Source organism: Ovis canadensis, chromosome 11 (genome assembly GCF_042477335.2).
Source record: "Ovis canadensis isolate MfBH-ARS-UI-01 breed Bighorn chromosome 11, ARS-UI_OviCan_v2, whole genome shotgun sequence".
Taxonomy (NCBI): Eukaryota; Metazoa; Chordata; class Mammalia; order Artiodactyla; family Bovidae; genus Ovis; species Ovis canadensis.
In genome coordinates, this window is record NC_091255.1 from 56,765,806 (window position 1) to 56,783,082 (window position 17,277).

At 47.6% G+C, this 17,277-nt stretch overlaps 1 protein-coding gene across 1 annotated transcript in view; it reads right to left on the bottom strand.

Moving 5' to 3' along the window:
* The window catches only part of TEX2 (testis expressed 2), a 112,489-nt gene that overhangs the window by 10,919 nt on the left and 84,293 nt on the right, over positions 1–17,277 (bottom strand). Inside the window, exons 7-8 of the mRNA XM_069541755.1 lie at positions 14,812–14,911; positions 4,322–4,454 (exon numbers count right to left, since the gene is read on the bottom strand). Coding sequence (XP_069397856.1) covers positions 4,322–4,454; positions 14,812–14,911 — 233 coding nt within the window. The remainder of the gene's footprint in view (positions 1–4,321; positions 4,455–14,811; positions 14,912–17,277) is intronic.

Sequence of the window (17,277 nt, forward strand, 5' to 3'; positions counted from 1 at the left end):
TCTAGCCAACAGGCTTGAGTGTGGCGTTGAGAAGAAACTCCCTCTGCAGACACAAAGGCCTCTTGTCCCCAGCCTCGGGGACAGCACCTGACTCTTCCTCCTTCCATCAGAGGCCTGGCCAGTCCAGGAAATGTCCCTGCTGGTCACAAAACCATCTCAGCCCTTTCAATGGTTGGGCGGCCCTCACAGAGCTCTTCTTTTATATAAAAGGCAACGTAGGATTCCTAAGAAAGCTTACACGGGGACTTGGGATGAAGAAAGTCAGGGAAGTAAATCCCCAAAGATAATAATGACCTTTCTCAGAAACCTAGCTTACTTCTTAGGAACATGATGGTGCCCCCCTGGTTCAGACCGCATGCTGCCAGGTAAGGAATCTACACAGCACCAAAGGCTGCCTCGGTATCTTGGACTGCAGTAAAACCTTCAAGGCCACTGGCCTCTCCTGTCCCCACTGGTATTTATCATCTGGCAACCTTCTGACCTGAGGCAGAAGATGCCAAAGGCTGAGCACTGCAGTGAGCTCTCGGGTTCCTGAATTAACCCTCCGCAGGACAGAGAACAGGACAAATTTTGTGGCTTGAAGTTAATAATTTAGACAATGCCTTATCAGTTAAAATAGATCAGATGACATGAAATTCTGATTGCGGCTAAATGGTACCTCTCCTCTCTGCCTGGGGAGCGGTATTATGCAGCACCAACACTAATTAAAAGTGGGGCTAAATGTCTGGCTGATTCAAGTTTATAACTGAATATGCATTTTGTGATCTCAGACTTATGATGAATTTAAGAGAAAGACACCCTGCACATTCTTATATATAAGGTGTGCTAGTACATGATAAGCCTATTTTTTAAAACACACCTTGGGATTCCAGATGAGAGTCATATCCTTTCTAAGAGTCACCTTAAAGGGCTGATTCCAGTTTTACTGCCTCTGCTAAAAATCTTTTTGGAAATGTGCTTGAAGTCAGACACATAGGAAAAGTGAATTATTTTATCACTGATAGTCTGTCTTGAGCCAAACATTTCTTAGCCCCATAATCACTGGCACCTCTGAGTGATGCCTGGCAATTACTCAAATATCTGATTCATCTAGAAAAAGTAGGCTGATTTGCTGTCAGAGTACTTAAAAGAAGGTCACAGACACTAGAGGCAGCTCTACAAAGGAGCTCCAAAGAATGCTTCAAGTGAAGCGTGCATAATTAAACAGCCCAGTGAGGCGACTGCTTGGAGGGAACCACACTCTTGAGAGTGTTCGTTTTCTTTAACAGAAATCAGGCCCATACTGCTACAGACACATGTGCATGTACACCCACAGTTAGACTGAGTCACAGCGTGGATGACAAGGACGCGGTTCCCAGGACATCAGGGCCTCGGGGCGGGGCAGTGGACTCGGGTACACTGAGCAGCCTAATATGGAGGTCGGGGGGCCCCCCATGGGACTCGCACACCAGCCCAGGCTGCCGTGGTAGAGCAGGGACAGGCCCTGTGCCTTACAGGAAACCGCCGGCCCCGATGTGCATTTAAAGAACAGCCAGCGTGCAGAACATTCCCCTTTCCTGACTCACTTAGGTACCCTTCAGGCAATTCCTAAAGTTCCAACCGCCCAGCTCACCACCTGAATTCCATTTTGAGCGTCTTACGGCCCAAAGTTACCATAACTACCGTACACAACCAGAAGACTATCGGGGAAATGAAAAGACTAAAGGAAAAAGTCTGCAAGTACAAAGTGAACCCACATTTCAAAGGGACAGGCCTTCACTAGAGTGAAGACACACAGACTTCTCACCACCAGCCTTGGGGTGATGACGTGAGGATGGAAACAGACTTTCTACGATAGGTAGGACTTCCAGAGGGCCGAGCAGCATCTCCTTGGGGACTTCCCAGGGCACAGTCATTTGCGTGCTTCAAGGGGGTCGGACAAAAGCAGTGAGACCAAGCAGAGGCCCTGCCAGAGCAGGACGACAGGGGACAAGCCCCCGGCTGGAAGTGAGCCTTGGACTGGCGGCCACGAGATAAGGGGAGGAGAGGGCTGCTGCTGGCCCCACTCTTCACACCCGCGGCTCTAGGAGGGGCTTCCTGAAGGAAACCAAGGATCATGTGCCAGCCACAGGTGCAGGGACTCCGCCTCTCCTCTGGGACTCAGCCTCAGCTGGGATTAGGCTCTTAGGTACGGGTGAGCTTTCCAGAGGCTCTCGAAGCTCCCAGATATTGTGAGCCAAGTGGTGTGTGTGTAGGCATCTTTCTGGGGCAAGGATCCAGAACTCTCAGATTCCCAATTGGGTCCTTTTTGCCAAAAAAAAAAGAGAGGGGTTAAGGGTTCATTTTTCCAGGCCTTTTTCTCCCAAGATCAAGTGCTTTGGAATTATATTTGTCTTTGCTTTTAAAATTAAATGTCAGCCAATTACACATCAATATAAAAGTTAATACCCTCACAGGAAGTGAGGCAAAACATACCAGACTCTACTGGGAAAAAAAATGGTACTTTAGATATATATTAAACATTAAATATAATATCATTATAGTCTTAAATCAGAGGATATTTTTCATGCAGTCTAGAGAAGCACTGCTTGCTCAGAAACATGTCCATCCTCTGATCAGCCGAGTTTTATGAACTTGAAATTGCTCCAGGAGAGCCGCATGAATAACAGTGAACGTGGGACGCCTCATGGCAGGGATCTCAGGGACCGGGCCATGATGGGACCGCACCTGCCCACAAGACCCCCTTCTTTCTAGTGGAGCCCCAGCAGCTTTGGGCAGCACGGGGCTGTTTCCCGAAAGGGCTCCCTGCACAAATGCTCCTGACTTGTCTGCTCTGTCTCGCCCCTGGTTAGTTAGAGCTCACTTTCAATACCGCTTCTGCCTGCGGTGCTTGGTTTTATTGGCAGCTGTCTTTGCAGTTCTGCTATGCTGCGGCTGGCCTGATGGCGCTCAGCGGGGCATGGCGCTGGGGAGGGGTAGCCGGGGACAGAAGCTGGGTTTGACTCGAGGGCTGGATCAGAACCCCGGCGATCCCAATCGAGGAAAGCCTCTTAAGTGCTCCTGATCTCAATCCTCTCAGGTCTACAAACGGGGCCTTTATGTCAGGGGACGTGATGAAAGGACAAGCTTCCTTGTGGTGTCACATGGGTCCACACAAGACTCAGCACTGATGGGGGGATGAAATGCTACACGGAGGGCCGATCAATAGCACTCACCGGAAAACACAATCCACAGATTGCCGAATCCAAACACATTTTAACAAACAGTAGAAAGGTGAAAGGAAAACAGCACAGATACAGGTTAGATTGCATACAGCAGGTGAGATTCTCCAGTAATTCAAATATAAACATTTTCATTAAATCTCTTGGACACATCAGAATCATCTCAGTGAAAGAATGTTCTGCAATGTATGATCCAGCTCCCCCATCTATTGTGTGTCTACCACAAGTGTGAATTACAAGCATTAGGGCAGCGTCATAACAAAGCAAACACCCACGAGGAGCCTGTGTCTTATGTCTATATTGAGGTGCTGGGAGGGTGGCTCCTGGTGGCATTTCTTATCATTTTACTACTCATTCCATGCAAACAGGTTAAAGATGTGAGATGCAGACTCTAATCAGCAATTTTCAGTCTGATAACAATAATATAATTTAAATTTGTCATCTGAAGCAGTCATTTTTAAGGTGTGTGGGAATGTAAAAGGTCCCAACTTATTAAGTCTAGGCATCTAAGGGAAAAAAAAATCAACTTCATCAATTGGCTCAAAAATTAGGAATATTTACAAAATCAGACAACCCCGCGGCAGATGCAGTATCTTCTACAAAGAGAGGCATTTACTAAGAAAATCAATGGTGTATTATTTAGGGAAAATACATTTCAAAACACTTTAGAAGCACCCTCTTGGCTGCAAAATCAATCATCTAATTATAAATAATTCTGACACTGTGCTTAAAGCAGACAGACCCCCGAAGGACCTCAGCCTGGCCCATATATTGCTATTTGTGGCTATAAGTTGGAGAAAGAACTTTCTGGATGGTGATTCTTATCACAGAGCATTTTACTGTGCAGCCTGCCCTGCTGATCTGAATCAGGGATGCTTCCTGGGTAATCAATACTGTGCAGCCCCGAGGCTGGTGGCCAACGGCACTGAGCAGAAGTGGAGATTCATGGTCTGCAGGGAATGAAACCAGGAAACATTCCCTGAAATCCTCTGTGACCAGGAAACACGTTCATGGACACTCACTCAACCTTGGGTCTACTACACAACAAAGGTGCTTCTCAAGGGCTGGAGGGAGAAGGAGGTTCCCCGGGGTTGGGTTAGTAAATTCATATAGCCCCTTACCCTTCTTTGCCAATTTCTCCAACCTTCAGGGCTTCAACAAGAGGCTCTTTACCTAGTTTGGTCAAATTCATTTTGGTCTCGAGAGTCATCAGAAAGGACCCATTGTAGGACATTTCCAAATCGATCCAGAGTCCTGGAGAAAGGGTTTAAAAAAAAAAAAAGGTTTCTTTCCCCTAGAAAAACATAACTACGAATACAGTATTAAAAGCTATATTTTAAAGTATCTCAGTAGGTATCATATTGCAAGCCTATATATACTGCCTGTACTACCAAGGCATGTGAGAGGAGACTGTGAAATGAGAAGCTTCTAGAAATAGTTCAAGCATCTGGAAAATTGCCAGCATTTCAACACCCATTACAATGATCACAGTGACCTCAGCACACATTGTTAGAGATGGAAGAGTCCAGTCCTCTGAGTTCTTCTAACACTTAGTAAGAAACACAACCCCCAGGAGGAGACGGCTTGTCTCAGGACAAAGGCGGATTCTCAGTGAGTTAGAGGCAGAGGAGAGGTGCAGAGACTTCACAGCAGGTTGTGCTCTTTAAAGACACAAGTGAGAACCACTGTCTTTCTTAAAATTCTCCCCTCTTGGGGGGTGGGGGTGGGGAGGGGCACAGAAAATGGTTCAGGTTTAGGTTGGTGTGATAAGGATGATGACAAGACCTTTTACAACCCTTTTCTTTCTGGAAATTGTGTAGTAATGGGAGCAAAAGTATTTATGTTCCAGCCCCAGGATTATCCAGATAAAGCTGGGTAACCACTTTGTACATCTTTGCTTTAAAACCTGTTCCTTAGAAATCACTCATGTTGATGACAACATATCTTAGAGGCTTTTGGCTTTGTGGAATTTCACTGGGAAGGCCCATCAGAAGTGGCCACTGACCAGATGTCTAAAATGCAAACAGAGGTCATCTCATGACCTTCTACCCAAGGTCCTAGAATTCAGCAGGCAGGATAGACCACACTGTGATTTTGACACTCCAAGCGCCACAGCACCTCATGGACTTCCCGTCAAAATGTGGTCCTTCAAGTGGGTGTTTAGATGTTAATAAACTTACAAGATAAATATCTGAAAGGAAGCAGGAAATTAATTGAAAATCATGTTCACACACAGCTGCATTTTCAAGTAATTACAGTAAATAACCTATTCCCTGTTTGGCCACCAAGCATTAATGGTACAACTCCTCACTAAAGGCAGAATAATTCCATTTTGCTTTCACCAAACTCCTTTTTATCATAATTGAAGGTAATTATTTTCCATGAATGACCTGGTCTAATTGATATGCAGATCAGCTGTGAATGTCTTTGCAGCAACTCACAAAACTGCTCTATTTCTTGCTTATGTTCACTTAAAAATCATTAATTAGCTTGGTTTCCAAAGGCACTATTACTGGAAATAAGGGCACACCTGCTCTAATAAAGATATTTAGTCATTAATCACTTACAAAAGAAAAGGGATTAGGGTAAAAGGCTTGATATTAATAGATTTTTAAGCTCAATATAAATAGAACATCAATAAAGAAGATATTTCTTAAAAAAAAAAGTTATTTGTTTTTGTGTATCTCCAGCTTTATTTAACTTGAGAATCAATAGACTCAAACTACCTGCTTGCTGTCTGTATTAATATACGATCATGTCCTTTGAAAACCCTACTCAGGTTTCCAATAAATATTACTAGTTCAGATTCCTTTTGAAGGTTGTCATATTTATATACATATACACACACACACACGTTCTTTTTTTTAGTGCTAACACGTTTTAAAATTCCAGAGTCATCCATAACTTTCCATTTGTACTTATCCCTAGCTTCCCTCTTTATTTTTTTAAAATCAATTTATTTAACTGGAATACAACTGCTTAACAATGGTGTGTTAGTTTCTGCTGTACAACAACATGAGTCAGCTAAGGCTTCATATTAAAAAGAACCAGAATTTTACTTGTTATAAAGTGGAAGCGTTCGTCTGTTTTTCAAATAAGGGGATATGGATAAAGGTTTGGTAAACAGCTGGTGCACACCCCAGTCATGAGGACACTCCACCCAGTCACCTGTGATCTGGTCCCTCTGAGCTGAGGCTGGAAAGAGGCGAGAAGAATACGTGGAGCCCAGTCACATGGACCAGGGCTTGGGTTCCCCTGGAAACTTCTCGACCTCTGGGCACCAGCCTCCTCCTCTGCACCAGGGAGATGATGCTGCTTACACAGCCAGCGCCTGGTGCATCCTGGCAGGGCTCTTCCCTTTCTGTGCCATCGCCAGCCCACTTCCTTCCACAACTCTGGGCTGCAGCCTAGCTTGCTGTTGTTGCCGTGGCTCTTGGGAACCAGACCAGAGGAGGCCAAGGGGCCAGAGGGAAAAGGCTATACCGGGCAGCCAGACAGCCCTGTCTGGCTGGGAAGTGGAGGGTGGTACGTGGACATCTGACCAAGCTTCTGCATAGGTGATAGAGCCTGTTTTTGTATCACTATATATGTCCCATGATGGTTGGATGGCATCACCAATTCAACAATGGACATGAACTTGGGCAAACTCCGGGAAACAGTGAGGGATAGGGAGGCCTGGTATGCTGTAGTCCATGGCTCCAAAGAGCTGGACACGACTGAGCGACTGAACAAAGTATGTCCCATGAGACCCACCCATGGGGCCCTGCTCAGTGCTCGTTCTCAGTGAAGATGTAGAGTCAAGAATGGTTTGAGACTCTTTAAACACAGATATAAAGTACAAACACTCAAGTTATCCTAATATGGCGTGCTTGCATTCAGGTGAGGATGAGATGACTATTTGAACATTAGATGCAAAGAAAAAACATGTTTCTGTGACAATCATTCAGCAGCAAAAATCGCCCTGAAAACCTTGGAGCACACACACCTGGAGCCAAGACCACCTGGTTACATAAAGAGTGAGTCGGGAGTTCCCACCCTGCAGAACTGAAGGATGAAATCGACAGTTACCATAAAGGGACAAATGTAGCAACACTGTGAAGTGGGGACACACGCTGTCCTGAGTGGCACCCTGACCCTAACGGGCTGCACACTCCTCACCTGGGTGAGCGCGGGAACGGTTTCTTCTGGGCTCTTGACAAAGATTAAGACTTCCTTGTGAGGCATTTCATTTAAAATGTGGCTTCCAGACTCCCTTGGTGGATCTGTGGATAAGAATCCCTCTGCCAATGCAGGGGACACAGGTTTGATCCCTGATCTGGGAGATTACCATATGCCACAGAGCAATCAGCCTGTGTCTCAGAGCCAGGGAACTGCAAGTACTGAGCCCACACTCCCCACAGCCTGTGCTCCCCAACAAGAGAAGCCTGCGCACCGAGACTCGAGTAGCTCCCGTTTGCCGCAACTAGAGAGAAAACCCATGTGCAGCAATGAAGACCCAGCGCAGCCAAAAAAAGCAAATAAAATAACAACAATAAATAAATAATTTTTAAAATTCTGCTTCCTATAACCACCTGGTCTTGGTAGTGCTCAAGGACAAAAGCCAGAAGTTAAGGAGCAGGACCATTTTTTAAGTCTTTAAACAGGAGTAAGGTGGGCTTCCCCTTGGCTCAGCAGTAAAGAATCTGCTGCAGTGCAGGAGACACAGGCGAGGTGGGTTCGATCCCTGGGTGGGGAAGATCCCCTGGAGGAGGGGCATGGCAACCAACTCCAGTATTCTTGCCTGGAAAATCCCATGGACAGAGGAGCCTGGCGGGCTGCAGTCTGTGAGGTGGCACAGGACCAGACACGACTGAGCACAGCACAGGACAGTCATACCGAGAGGCTCCCTGGAAAGGACGTGAACGCAAAGGGTCTTGTCTTAGTCTCTCAGGCTGTGCAAAAAAATACCACAAACAGCGTGGCTGAAAAAACGGATACTTATTTGGCACCGTTTTGGAGGCTGGAAGCCCAAGATCAAGGTGCCGGCCAATCCAGTCCTCGTGAGGGCTCTCTTCCTGGCTTGCAGACAGCCACCTTCACCCGTGTCCTCCTGTGGCCAACAGCGAGTTAGCTCTTTGGTCTCTTCTCATGGGGGCACTAATCCCATCGTGACGTCATCTAAGCCCAATCACCCCAAAGGCCCTGTCTCTGCCATCTCATTGCAGGCAGGGCCTCAACAGCTGGATCTGGGAGGGACCCAAACACTCAGTCCATGAGGTCTCCACCACACGAGGGGTCTTCATGCTGTGAAGGCTGTCCCGTGGTGAAGGGGGGGCACCTGGTTGCCAACAAGTCCCTGTCGGCCTTTCACTGGCAACAGGGGAAACACAACTGACAATGAACGTGACAAGCTTCAGTCAGGCTTCACACAAGGGCCTGAGGAGCTCAGAAGGCTGTTTTTCTGTTTCTCTTCAACTTCGGAAGGAAGGATCAGCTTCCACCACCCCTGCTATCCAGGGGGGGACTGCGGCAAAAGTAACTACTCACTTTTACTGCGGCAAAAGTGAGCAGTAGTGTAACTCCACCCCAAAATGTCTATTGAGTTCTGTTTTTTCTTCTAACATAGCTTCTGTCTTTTTTTTCCTCCTGGCTGCACTGGGTCTTAGCTGTGGCACTTGGGATCTTATCACATCAGGCGGGATCTTTCTTGTTGCGGCGCACGGGCTCTCTAGTTGTGACCCTAGGGCTCAGCAGTTGTGGGGCGCAGGCTTAGCTGTTCCACAGCATGTAGGACCTTAGTTCCCCGAGCAGGGATCAAACCCACGTCCCCTGCATTGCAAGGTAGATTCTTAATCACTGGACCACCAGGAAAGTCCTGTTTATTGAGTTCTTGACACAAGCTATCAGACCTCAAGACTTTGAGCTAAACCCCTATCCTCAGGAAGTTGATGCCTGAAGAATAACAACACCCTGGGCCGTGGGGAGCAGAGCAGACTGAGATGCCACCACAGGTAAAACACGTACTCTGGTGCATGTCACCTGAGACAAGCAGAACAGAGCTTCTTCCGCCTTCTCCCTGGTAGTTGATTTAATGGGGTCGCAAAGAGTCGGACACGACTGAGCGACTGAACTGAACTGAACTGAACTGAACTAAGGCTTCCCTGGTGGCTCAGTGGTAAACAATCTGTCTGTTAGGCAGGAGATAGGCCCAATCCCTGGGTCAGAAGATCCCCTGGAGGAGCGCATGACAACCCACTGCAATATTCTTGCCTGGAGAATCCCATGGACAGAGGAACCTGGCGGGCTACAGTCCACGGAGTTGCAAAGAGTGGGACACACTAAAGTGACTGAGCACAAAAGCATTAGGACTAAGCAGCAGTCTTGCCATGCTGGTAAAAATCTAGTACTTTCACTCAGCAATTCACTGCTGTGTTTACTATTAAAATAACTAAGTGGCCTCAGTCTCACTGGAACAGGTTAAGGGGCAGGGGCCGCTCAGGAGGTAAGAGGCTCTACAAGCCTTGCTCACTGAGCCCAGCTCGTGTTACCTGCTCCCCCATTTCCCTCTACCTGTAACTGATGGCTGATTTTCTCTCTGAAAGCCAACACCTGGCATCCGAAGAACAAAAGCTCTCAAAATGGAAGATGTAGTCATTTGTTATCAAGAACGGATGTTTGAGTTATTCAGCTCTTAGACAAGCACAACGGTGACTGTTCTGTTCCTGGCAAACAGACCGGTGCCATGTTGCTCCCTGGGATCCCGCAGGAAACTAGTATTATTCATCGTACTTGGGTGTGTCCTTTAGGACAGATGTCATCTTTGGTTCTTTTGACCTGTAACTGTTCTCAGAATGGCTCCACCTTTCAAGGTCGACACAGTCCCAAATCAGAGTCTCTCCTCCCCATCTCACCCAAGACCTGCAAATGGGTACATTTTTCTCCTTTCCGCAGAAAGTATGTTTTTTCTTTCTGCAACACCAGCTGGCCAGACAGTGTGTGTACCATTCTTGTGCTAAGCCCCACAGTCTGGCCTCGTCACTGTGGTCAGCCCTGGGCAGCTGCTCTCTTGATGAGGGTGTAGCCGACGGAATGGGAAGCTCACAGACTGACTCTGGTTGCACTCAGCTCACAGCACTGAATAAAGGCACCAGACACCATAAGTCAAGGTCAAGAAGACAGTGTAGATGGTGGACCTGCCAGTCACGACTATGGGCATCTCTGGAGACAGACCAGCTTCCCATTCCTGTGGGACACAGTCATCTTTCCAGAGAATCCGAGCTCTTTAGTGGAAACCTGGGTTGCTGGTTGGGTATCTTGAAACAGGGAAAACCGGTATCACACGGCTCTTTTCATCCACTCAGTGACCATCTGCAGACTTAACTCCACGTCGCAAACATCCTGAAGACTAAATGAATTAATCTGAACCTGAGGGGGTCATAGTCCATGTCCCTGGTTCATCCTGACACTGCTGATGCCCCCCCAGGCACTGCTCTGAGACCTCTGGTTCCAGGTGTGGAAGATAAAAGCCTGGCCGACAGCCGAGGGTCCCCACTGCACCCCTTCGGGAAGATTTTACTGATCAGGCTTTGCAGCAGCAAACACCAGCAGCTTCCTGTGTGTCCCCTGTGCTCTCTGAGGGTAATGCAAAGCGCTTCATCTCCACCATGACCAACAAAGGAGACGCTCCTGCCCTCAGCACTCTGTGGATGGGGAAACCGAGGTGCTGGGTGCTCAGTAACCTCCTGAGGCCCCGCTGTGGGATCACAAAGGAGCAGGGCCTGAAGGCAGGAGGCCTGGCCCAGAGCTGGCGCGCACACGAACCTCTGGCCTGGAAGCTGTGGAGCAGGATGAAGGCGAGGCTGCTGAGTGGCCTCTGGCATGTCACCCCCTCTCTGCGCTTTGGCCTGTTCATCTAAACAGCGCAGGGTCCTACTAGGGAACCTCCAATTGCCTTCTCAGGTCTAAACAGTCAATCTAACCAATTCTTTAAGGGTTGGAAAAAGGAGCTATACCTTTTCTACGAATTTTTTTAAACTTTTTACTTTCTTTTGGGGTACAGCCAATTAACAATGTTGTGATAGTTTCAGGTGAACAGCTGCAAACGGACTCAGTCATACATAAACAGGTACCCATTCTGCTCCAAACGCCCCTCCCAACCAGGCTGCCACATAACATCGAGCAGAGTTCCCTGTGCTATACAGTAGGTCCTTGTTGGTTATCCATCATTTTAAATTAATTTTTATCCATAAGAAAAAAAGCTCAGGAGAGAATGGACTGAGAATGTACCAAATGTAGCAGAAACAGTCACCCGGTTATCTCTGAGTGGTGGGATAAAGGGTTATATTTTCCTTTTTACTTTTCTAAATACTCAAGCTTTCCCCACTTTGGGTATTCGTTGGATGAATGAAGGTGTAAACATTACCCTAACAGAGTTAATAAAACAACCAGAAAGAGCTTGGCCTGGTGGCCCTCCAAGGTCAGGCCCAGGGGAGAGCAGCCGGTCGGGACGAGGGGTGGGAGGAGGAGGCTGTGTGGCCTGCGGGGAAGGAAGGAGACCAGTCCCTGCCCCATACGAGGTGTGTGGGGGGCAGGCAGGGCTCAGAGAAAGGCCCACAGCCAATTTCTAAGGGATGGCCTCTCTCCACCTTCTGGCCACCCGCTACTGATGGGAAGTGAAAGTGCCCCAGGAAGTTAAGGGTCCTTTTTTCTTATTTGCTGCACGAGAACCTGGCTGTGTGTTCAGGAGCCAGGATAGGTCAGTGGTGGCAGATGACTCTAGGTAAGTCCCTAGAGTCAGTTTTAACAAGTCACTCCTGATTTTAATTTCCCCCAAAGCGAAGGTTTCTCTTAGAGCAATGGAACCCAAGCCACACCGTCCCTTCATGTTCATTTCTGTTTTACCATCACATGCATCCTTTGCAGAATTAGAAAAACCTAATTTGATCAAACTTTTAAAACCTACAGGCTTTATGTCTTTATCATTCCTTTCTTTAGTAACATTTCCTCCCTTGTTATGTAAGCAGGGAGATCTCTACAATTTGCCCTGAAAGGAGTTAAGTAAGCCTCAGATGGATTAAAAACTGGCAAAGCTTTGATCTGTATAATAAAATGTCTGGCTGCAGCTCTGGCTCCAGAGGAACAGGAAAGAGACTTTAGTGTATTTCACTCAAAGTCTTACAAAGCTGCCCTGAGAGGCTGCAGAGTTCACCGCCACCGGGACGCTTCTTAAATGCTTCAAAGCCTCGCTCTGGCCCTGCCCCCCCTCTTTGGAAATTTCTACTAATTCAACAAAGGACAGTCCTGAGATAAGAGACTGCAAATGCATTAGAAAACAGAGCATGCACACGTATTATTATATTTACTTTCTTTAAGCCCAACTCTCAGGAGGTTTATGTTAGCTGATCATTTACCAGCTCGTTACCAGCCAATTCCTAATGAGGCAAAGGGCAACCCAGAGCCTGCTAGAGCCAGAGGAAGGCAGGCCGCCCTGGAATGCCGACGGGGCCGAGATCCGGGCTCCGCACCTGACATGTAGATAATGCAGCTTTTAAAACTTCACTTGCGGTTGACAGGACTCCAGTAAGGCCACTTGTAAAGAAACAATCCTTTCTAGCTTTACTCTTGGTGAACCAGAAATTAACGAAACCTGGGAAAACTCAGTACTCTTGCCTGGAAAATCCCATGGATGGAGGAGCTTGGTGGGCTGCAGTCCATGGGGTCGCTGAGAGTCAGACAGGACTCAGTGACTTCACTTTCACTTTTTGCTTTCATGCACTGGAGAAGAAAATGGCAACCCACTCCACTGTTTTTGCCTGGAGAATCCCAGGGATGGGGGAGCGTGGTGGGCTGCCATCTATGGGGTCACACAGAGTCGGACACAACTGAAGTGACTTAGCAGCAGCAGCAGCAGAAACACTCAGCTTCATCAAAGTGTAGACATGATTAAATGGTCACAGGTGATCTCAACATGCTATTATATGGACCTCTGGATTTGCAAATATTACTCTGCTCTTTCTCTGAAATCGATGAGATGCTGCTGCTGCTGCTGCTAAGTAGCTTCAGTTGTGTTCGACTCTGTGTGACCCCATAGACGGCAGCCCACCAGGCTCCCCCATCCCTGGGATTCTCCAGGCAAGAACACTGGAGTGGGTTGCCATTTTTTCCTCCAATTCATGAAAGTGAAAAGTGAAAGTGAAGTCACTCAGTCGTGTCTGACCCTTAGCGACCCCATGGACAGCAGCCTACCAGGCTCCTCCATCCATGGGATTTTCCAGGCAAGAGTATTGGAGTGGGGTGCCATTGTCTTCTCCAGATGAGATGCTAAGAACTGGAAAATCCCATGGACCGGAGAAGCCTGGTAGGCTGCAGTCCATGGGATCGCTAAGAGTTGGACAGGACTGAGTGACTTAACTTTCACTTTTCACTTTCATGCATTGGAGAAGAAAATGGCAACCCACTCCAATGCTCTTGCCTGGAGAATCCCAGGGACGGGGGAGCCTGGTGGGCTGCCGTCTATGGGGTCGCACAGAGTCGGACACGACTGAAGCGACTTAGCAGGAGCAGGAAATATGAGCTTCACTGTCAGATGAAACATTTGTTAGAGCTGCTAACTGTAGAGCTGGAAAAAAAAAAAACCAACTCTTTGTATTTACATTAAATGTATACAACATAGAACTTGATTTCACTAAATATGTTCAGGAGCCATCTGATGGAGCCTTACAGAGATAAAAGTAGATGCTAGAGTTTATAAATTTTATAAAAAAAAAACAACTCTTTGTATTTACATTAAATGTATACAACACAGAACTTCAAAACAAACATTCTCTTGAGAAGTTGTAGTCATTTCCTCTCTTACTTTGTTCCCGAGTGTTTTGAGGAGCACTGTAAATCTAGTTTAAGTGCAAAGAGGCTCTGGGCTTCCCTGGTGGTCTAGTGGTTAAGAGGCCACCTGCCAATGCAGGGGACACAGGTTCCGCCCCTGATCCAGGAAGATCCCATGTGCTTCGGGGCAACTCAGCTGGCGTGCCGCAACTACTGAGGCCTGTGCACCTTAGGGCCCGCACTCCGCAATGAGATGCCACAACAGCGTGCGAGGGGAGCGGGCCTGAAGCGCAGCCAGCGCCTCGCACCCTGCCAAGGGCAATGGCCATGCAGAGCCTGGCCACACAAAAGCTCAGGTCCCAGGAACTGGCATGTGGGCATCTCTGGGCTGGAGGAGGATCTTTGAGGAGGGGAAGTCCAGATATACTCCCCATCATTTTAAGGCTGTGACCATTAAGAACAGAAGACACACAGCATGAAATACGGTTAAAAACGCCTCCGCTAAAGTGAAAGTAGCTCAGTTGTGTCTCTTTGAGACTCCACGGACTATACCCGCCAGGTTCCTCTGTCCATGGAACTCTCCAGGCAAGAATACTGGAGTTGGCTGCCATTCCCTTCTTCAAGGGATCTTCTTGACCCAGGGATCAAACCCATTGCAGGCAGATTCTGCACCAGGGAAGTCCAAACACAAAAACAGGGAAGCCTCCAACTCTCACCAAACACAAAGCCTTGGTTTTCAATCTGCAGTGGTGGCTGTATTTTAACATTCATATAATCGCTCGGTTCCTCTCTAGAGCCAGTTAAGAGTTACCTTGGTGGTCAACGTAAGGCTTGAAGGCCTGAAGGATTTTTGGCACAGCTACCCCCATGTCAAGTTCCGTCAGAGTTAGCTCATTCATGAAGTACGGGAGCTGGAGGAGAGAAGGGAAAACGAAGGAGACACGTCAGTAGCCTGGTTAATGTTAGACATCAACAGTCTCTCAGAGGGAACGATGGGGTGGGGAGAACACATTTATTTAGCCAAAATTTATTAAGCACACACCACATACGAGGTATCCTGTTACAGACAGAGCCGTGGACGAGTCAGGCAAGGTCCTTGCTCTCATGGGGTTTAGGTTGAAGGGGGAGAGACAGAAAAGTATCCAGCCTGACTCAGAGGCTGATTGGGCTACAGAGAAAGCAAGGTGGGCGATGGGGAGGAGGGAGGCTGGACAGCCTAACTCAGAGGTTGATTGGGCTACAGAGAAAGCAAGGTGGGCGATGGGGAGGAGGGAGGCTGGACAGCCTAACTCAGAGGTTGATTGGGCTACAGAGAAAGCAAGGTGGGCGATGGGGAGGAGGGAGGCGCAGAGTTCTGGATACGGTCAGCGAAGGCTTCTCTGAGGGTGCTGAGTGGCGAGAGGCCAGACTGTGGAGAAGGAATCAGTCATGCTGGTCAGGTTAATGACGTCCAGCATTGGCTGAAGTCTGGGAAAATGGACCTCTGAGAGGACTAGCGGGGAAGACAGGAAGTCACTAGAACATTTCCTGTAGGTCAACTCACAACATATATTAAAATCCTTAAAAAAAAAAAAAAATCACATCCTTTGACCCCTGTGCTAGACCTTTTCCCTTTGCCCCCAGGGATCTGAGTTCCTCTCTATAGCCCAGGAGGCTGGTCTGCAGGAACCGCACGGGTGACTTCTCTTGCCCTCTGACTTCTGGTTGAGCTTGGCCGGTGGGACACAGAGTGGGCAGGGGGCTGGGAGGTACCAGGAGAGAAGTCCTGTCGGGCACTTGTCCCCTCCCTTTGCTCGAGGCCACAGCTCCTGCCAGACAGGCAGCACCTTCGCATAGCCACAATGCCTGAGTCTGGGTAACCGCTCCCTGCCCGCTCTGGAGTACGCACTAGGACTTTTGGTTTCTCTGCATCAGTCCGTACCTTCCTAAATCCTCCCTTTATTAAACTCTCCCCCGCGGCTTGTTCCATCTGAAGGTGTCATGTGTTTCCCACTGGAACCCTGACTAACACAGCTGTCATTAAGAATTTACTCTAAATGAACTAACATAAGAGTGCTGGTATCATGCTTAGAAATTTCTACTTCACCTCAGGAGCACAAAATTTAATTCTATGCTTCCTCCACCTGGATTTATATATGTGTATGTATATTTTAAACAATAGAGTTTAGGTAGTCCATTCCTAATTTTAGTGTAAGACATAAATTAGGAATCTACCTTAATTTTTTTCCCCAATGGCTACTCAGGTGTCTTAACCTACTTCTAAATCTTTCCCTACTGACCTGCAAAGCCACCTTTCAATATGAGATTCCCACCTCACTGGAGTCTGTACTGAGCAGTTTCCTACCAGTACCAAAGTGCTTTTATTACTGTAGCTTTAAAATACATATTTAAATCTGGCAAGTCCCTTTCTTTTCTTTTCCCCAGAATTTTCTTAGTCTTGTAAGTACTGCTCCAGTTAAACATTAGAATAATTTTGTAAAATTTAGAATATAATTAAGAGTTAAAAAAAATATTGAACATATGCTGAACATTTCCCATAAAATGAGAAGCACTGAGCCAAGCATGAATCTCGTGCCTATTTGGGCTGGACCTCTTTAGCTGTGTCTCTGCAGAGAAACTCAAGACATTTTCAGGATTCGCCAGTCAGAGAATGTCATCTCTGATTTTTTGTGGGGATGGAGGTGTTAAATAGGTTATGATGTCTGAGATGGACAAAACGTGACTAGAGACAGTATTCAAATGTGTGTTCTGAATTGGTGGTTGCTTTATTTGGAAAACCCTTTTTCCAAAGCATCAATGTTATATGGTTCTTGGCCTCCCAATCAGCCTACAGAAATGCTACTTAGCCAAGAATGTAGCCAAAATCTGGCACCCCTGCCCCAGTCCTTTGTGTCTATTATTGTCATCCTCACACCCAGTGTTTCTGGAGCAGGTCAGGTTTCTATGGGAACAGGAGTCGACAATGAGACAGGGAGTGAACTGCAGATAGAGAACACGGTGTCCCTCCCTGTGCCCCGTCCAGCCTCCCACCCACCCCCATCCTGGTTCCCTGGAGCCCCCAGAGGGCAGAGGAAGGGCCTGAGACGAAAGCGGGAATTGAAGGAGACTGAGAAAGGCTTGGTGCGGTGGTGCGTGCCAATCACCAGTAAGCAGGAGGGGGTGGAGATCAGCCGGGCGTCTCTCCTACCTACTCACCTGAGTGCCCAACTCCAAGATTCTACAACATTCCTAACCAACGCCCCAGCCCTGCCTTGCTCAGATCTATGATCTGAATCCA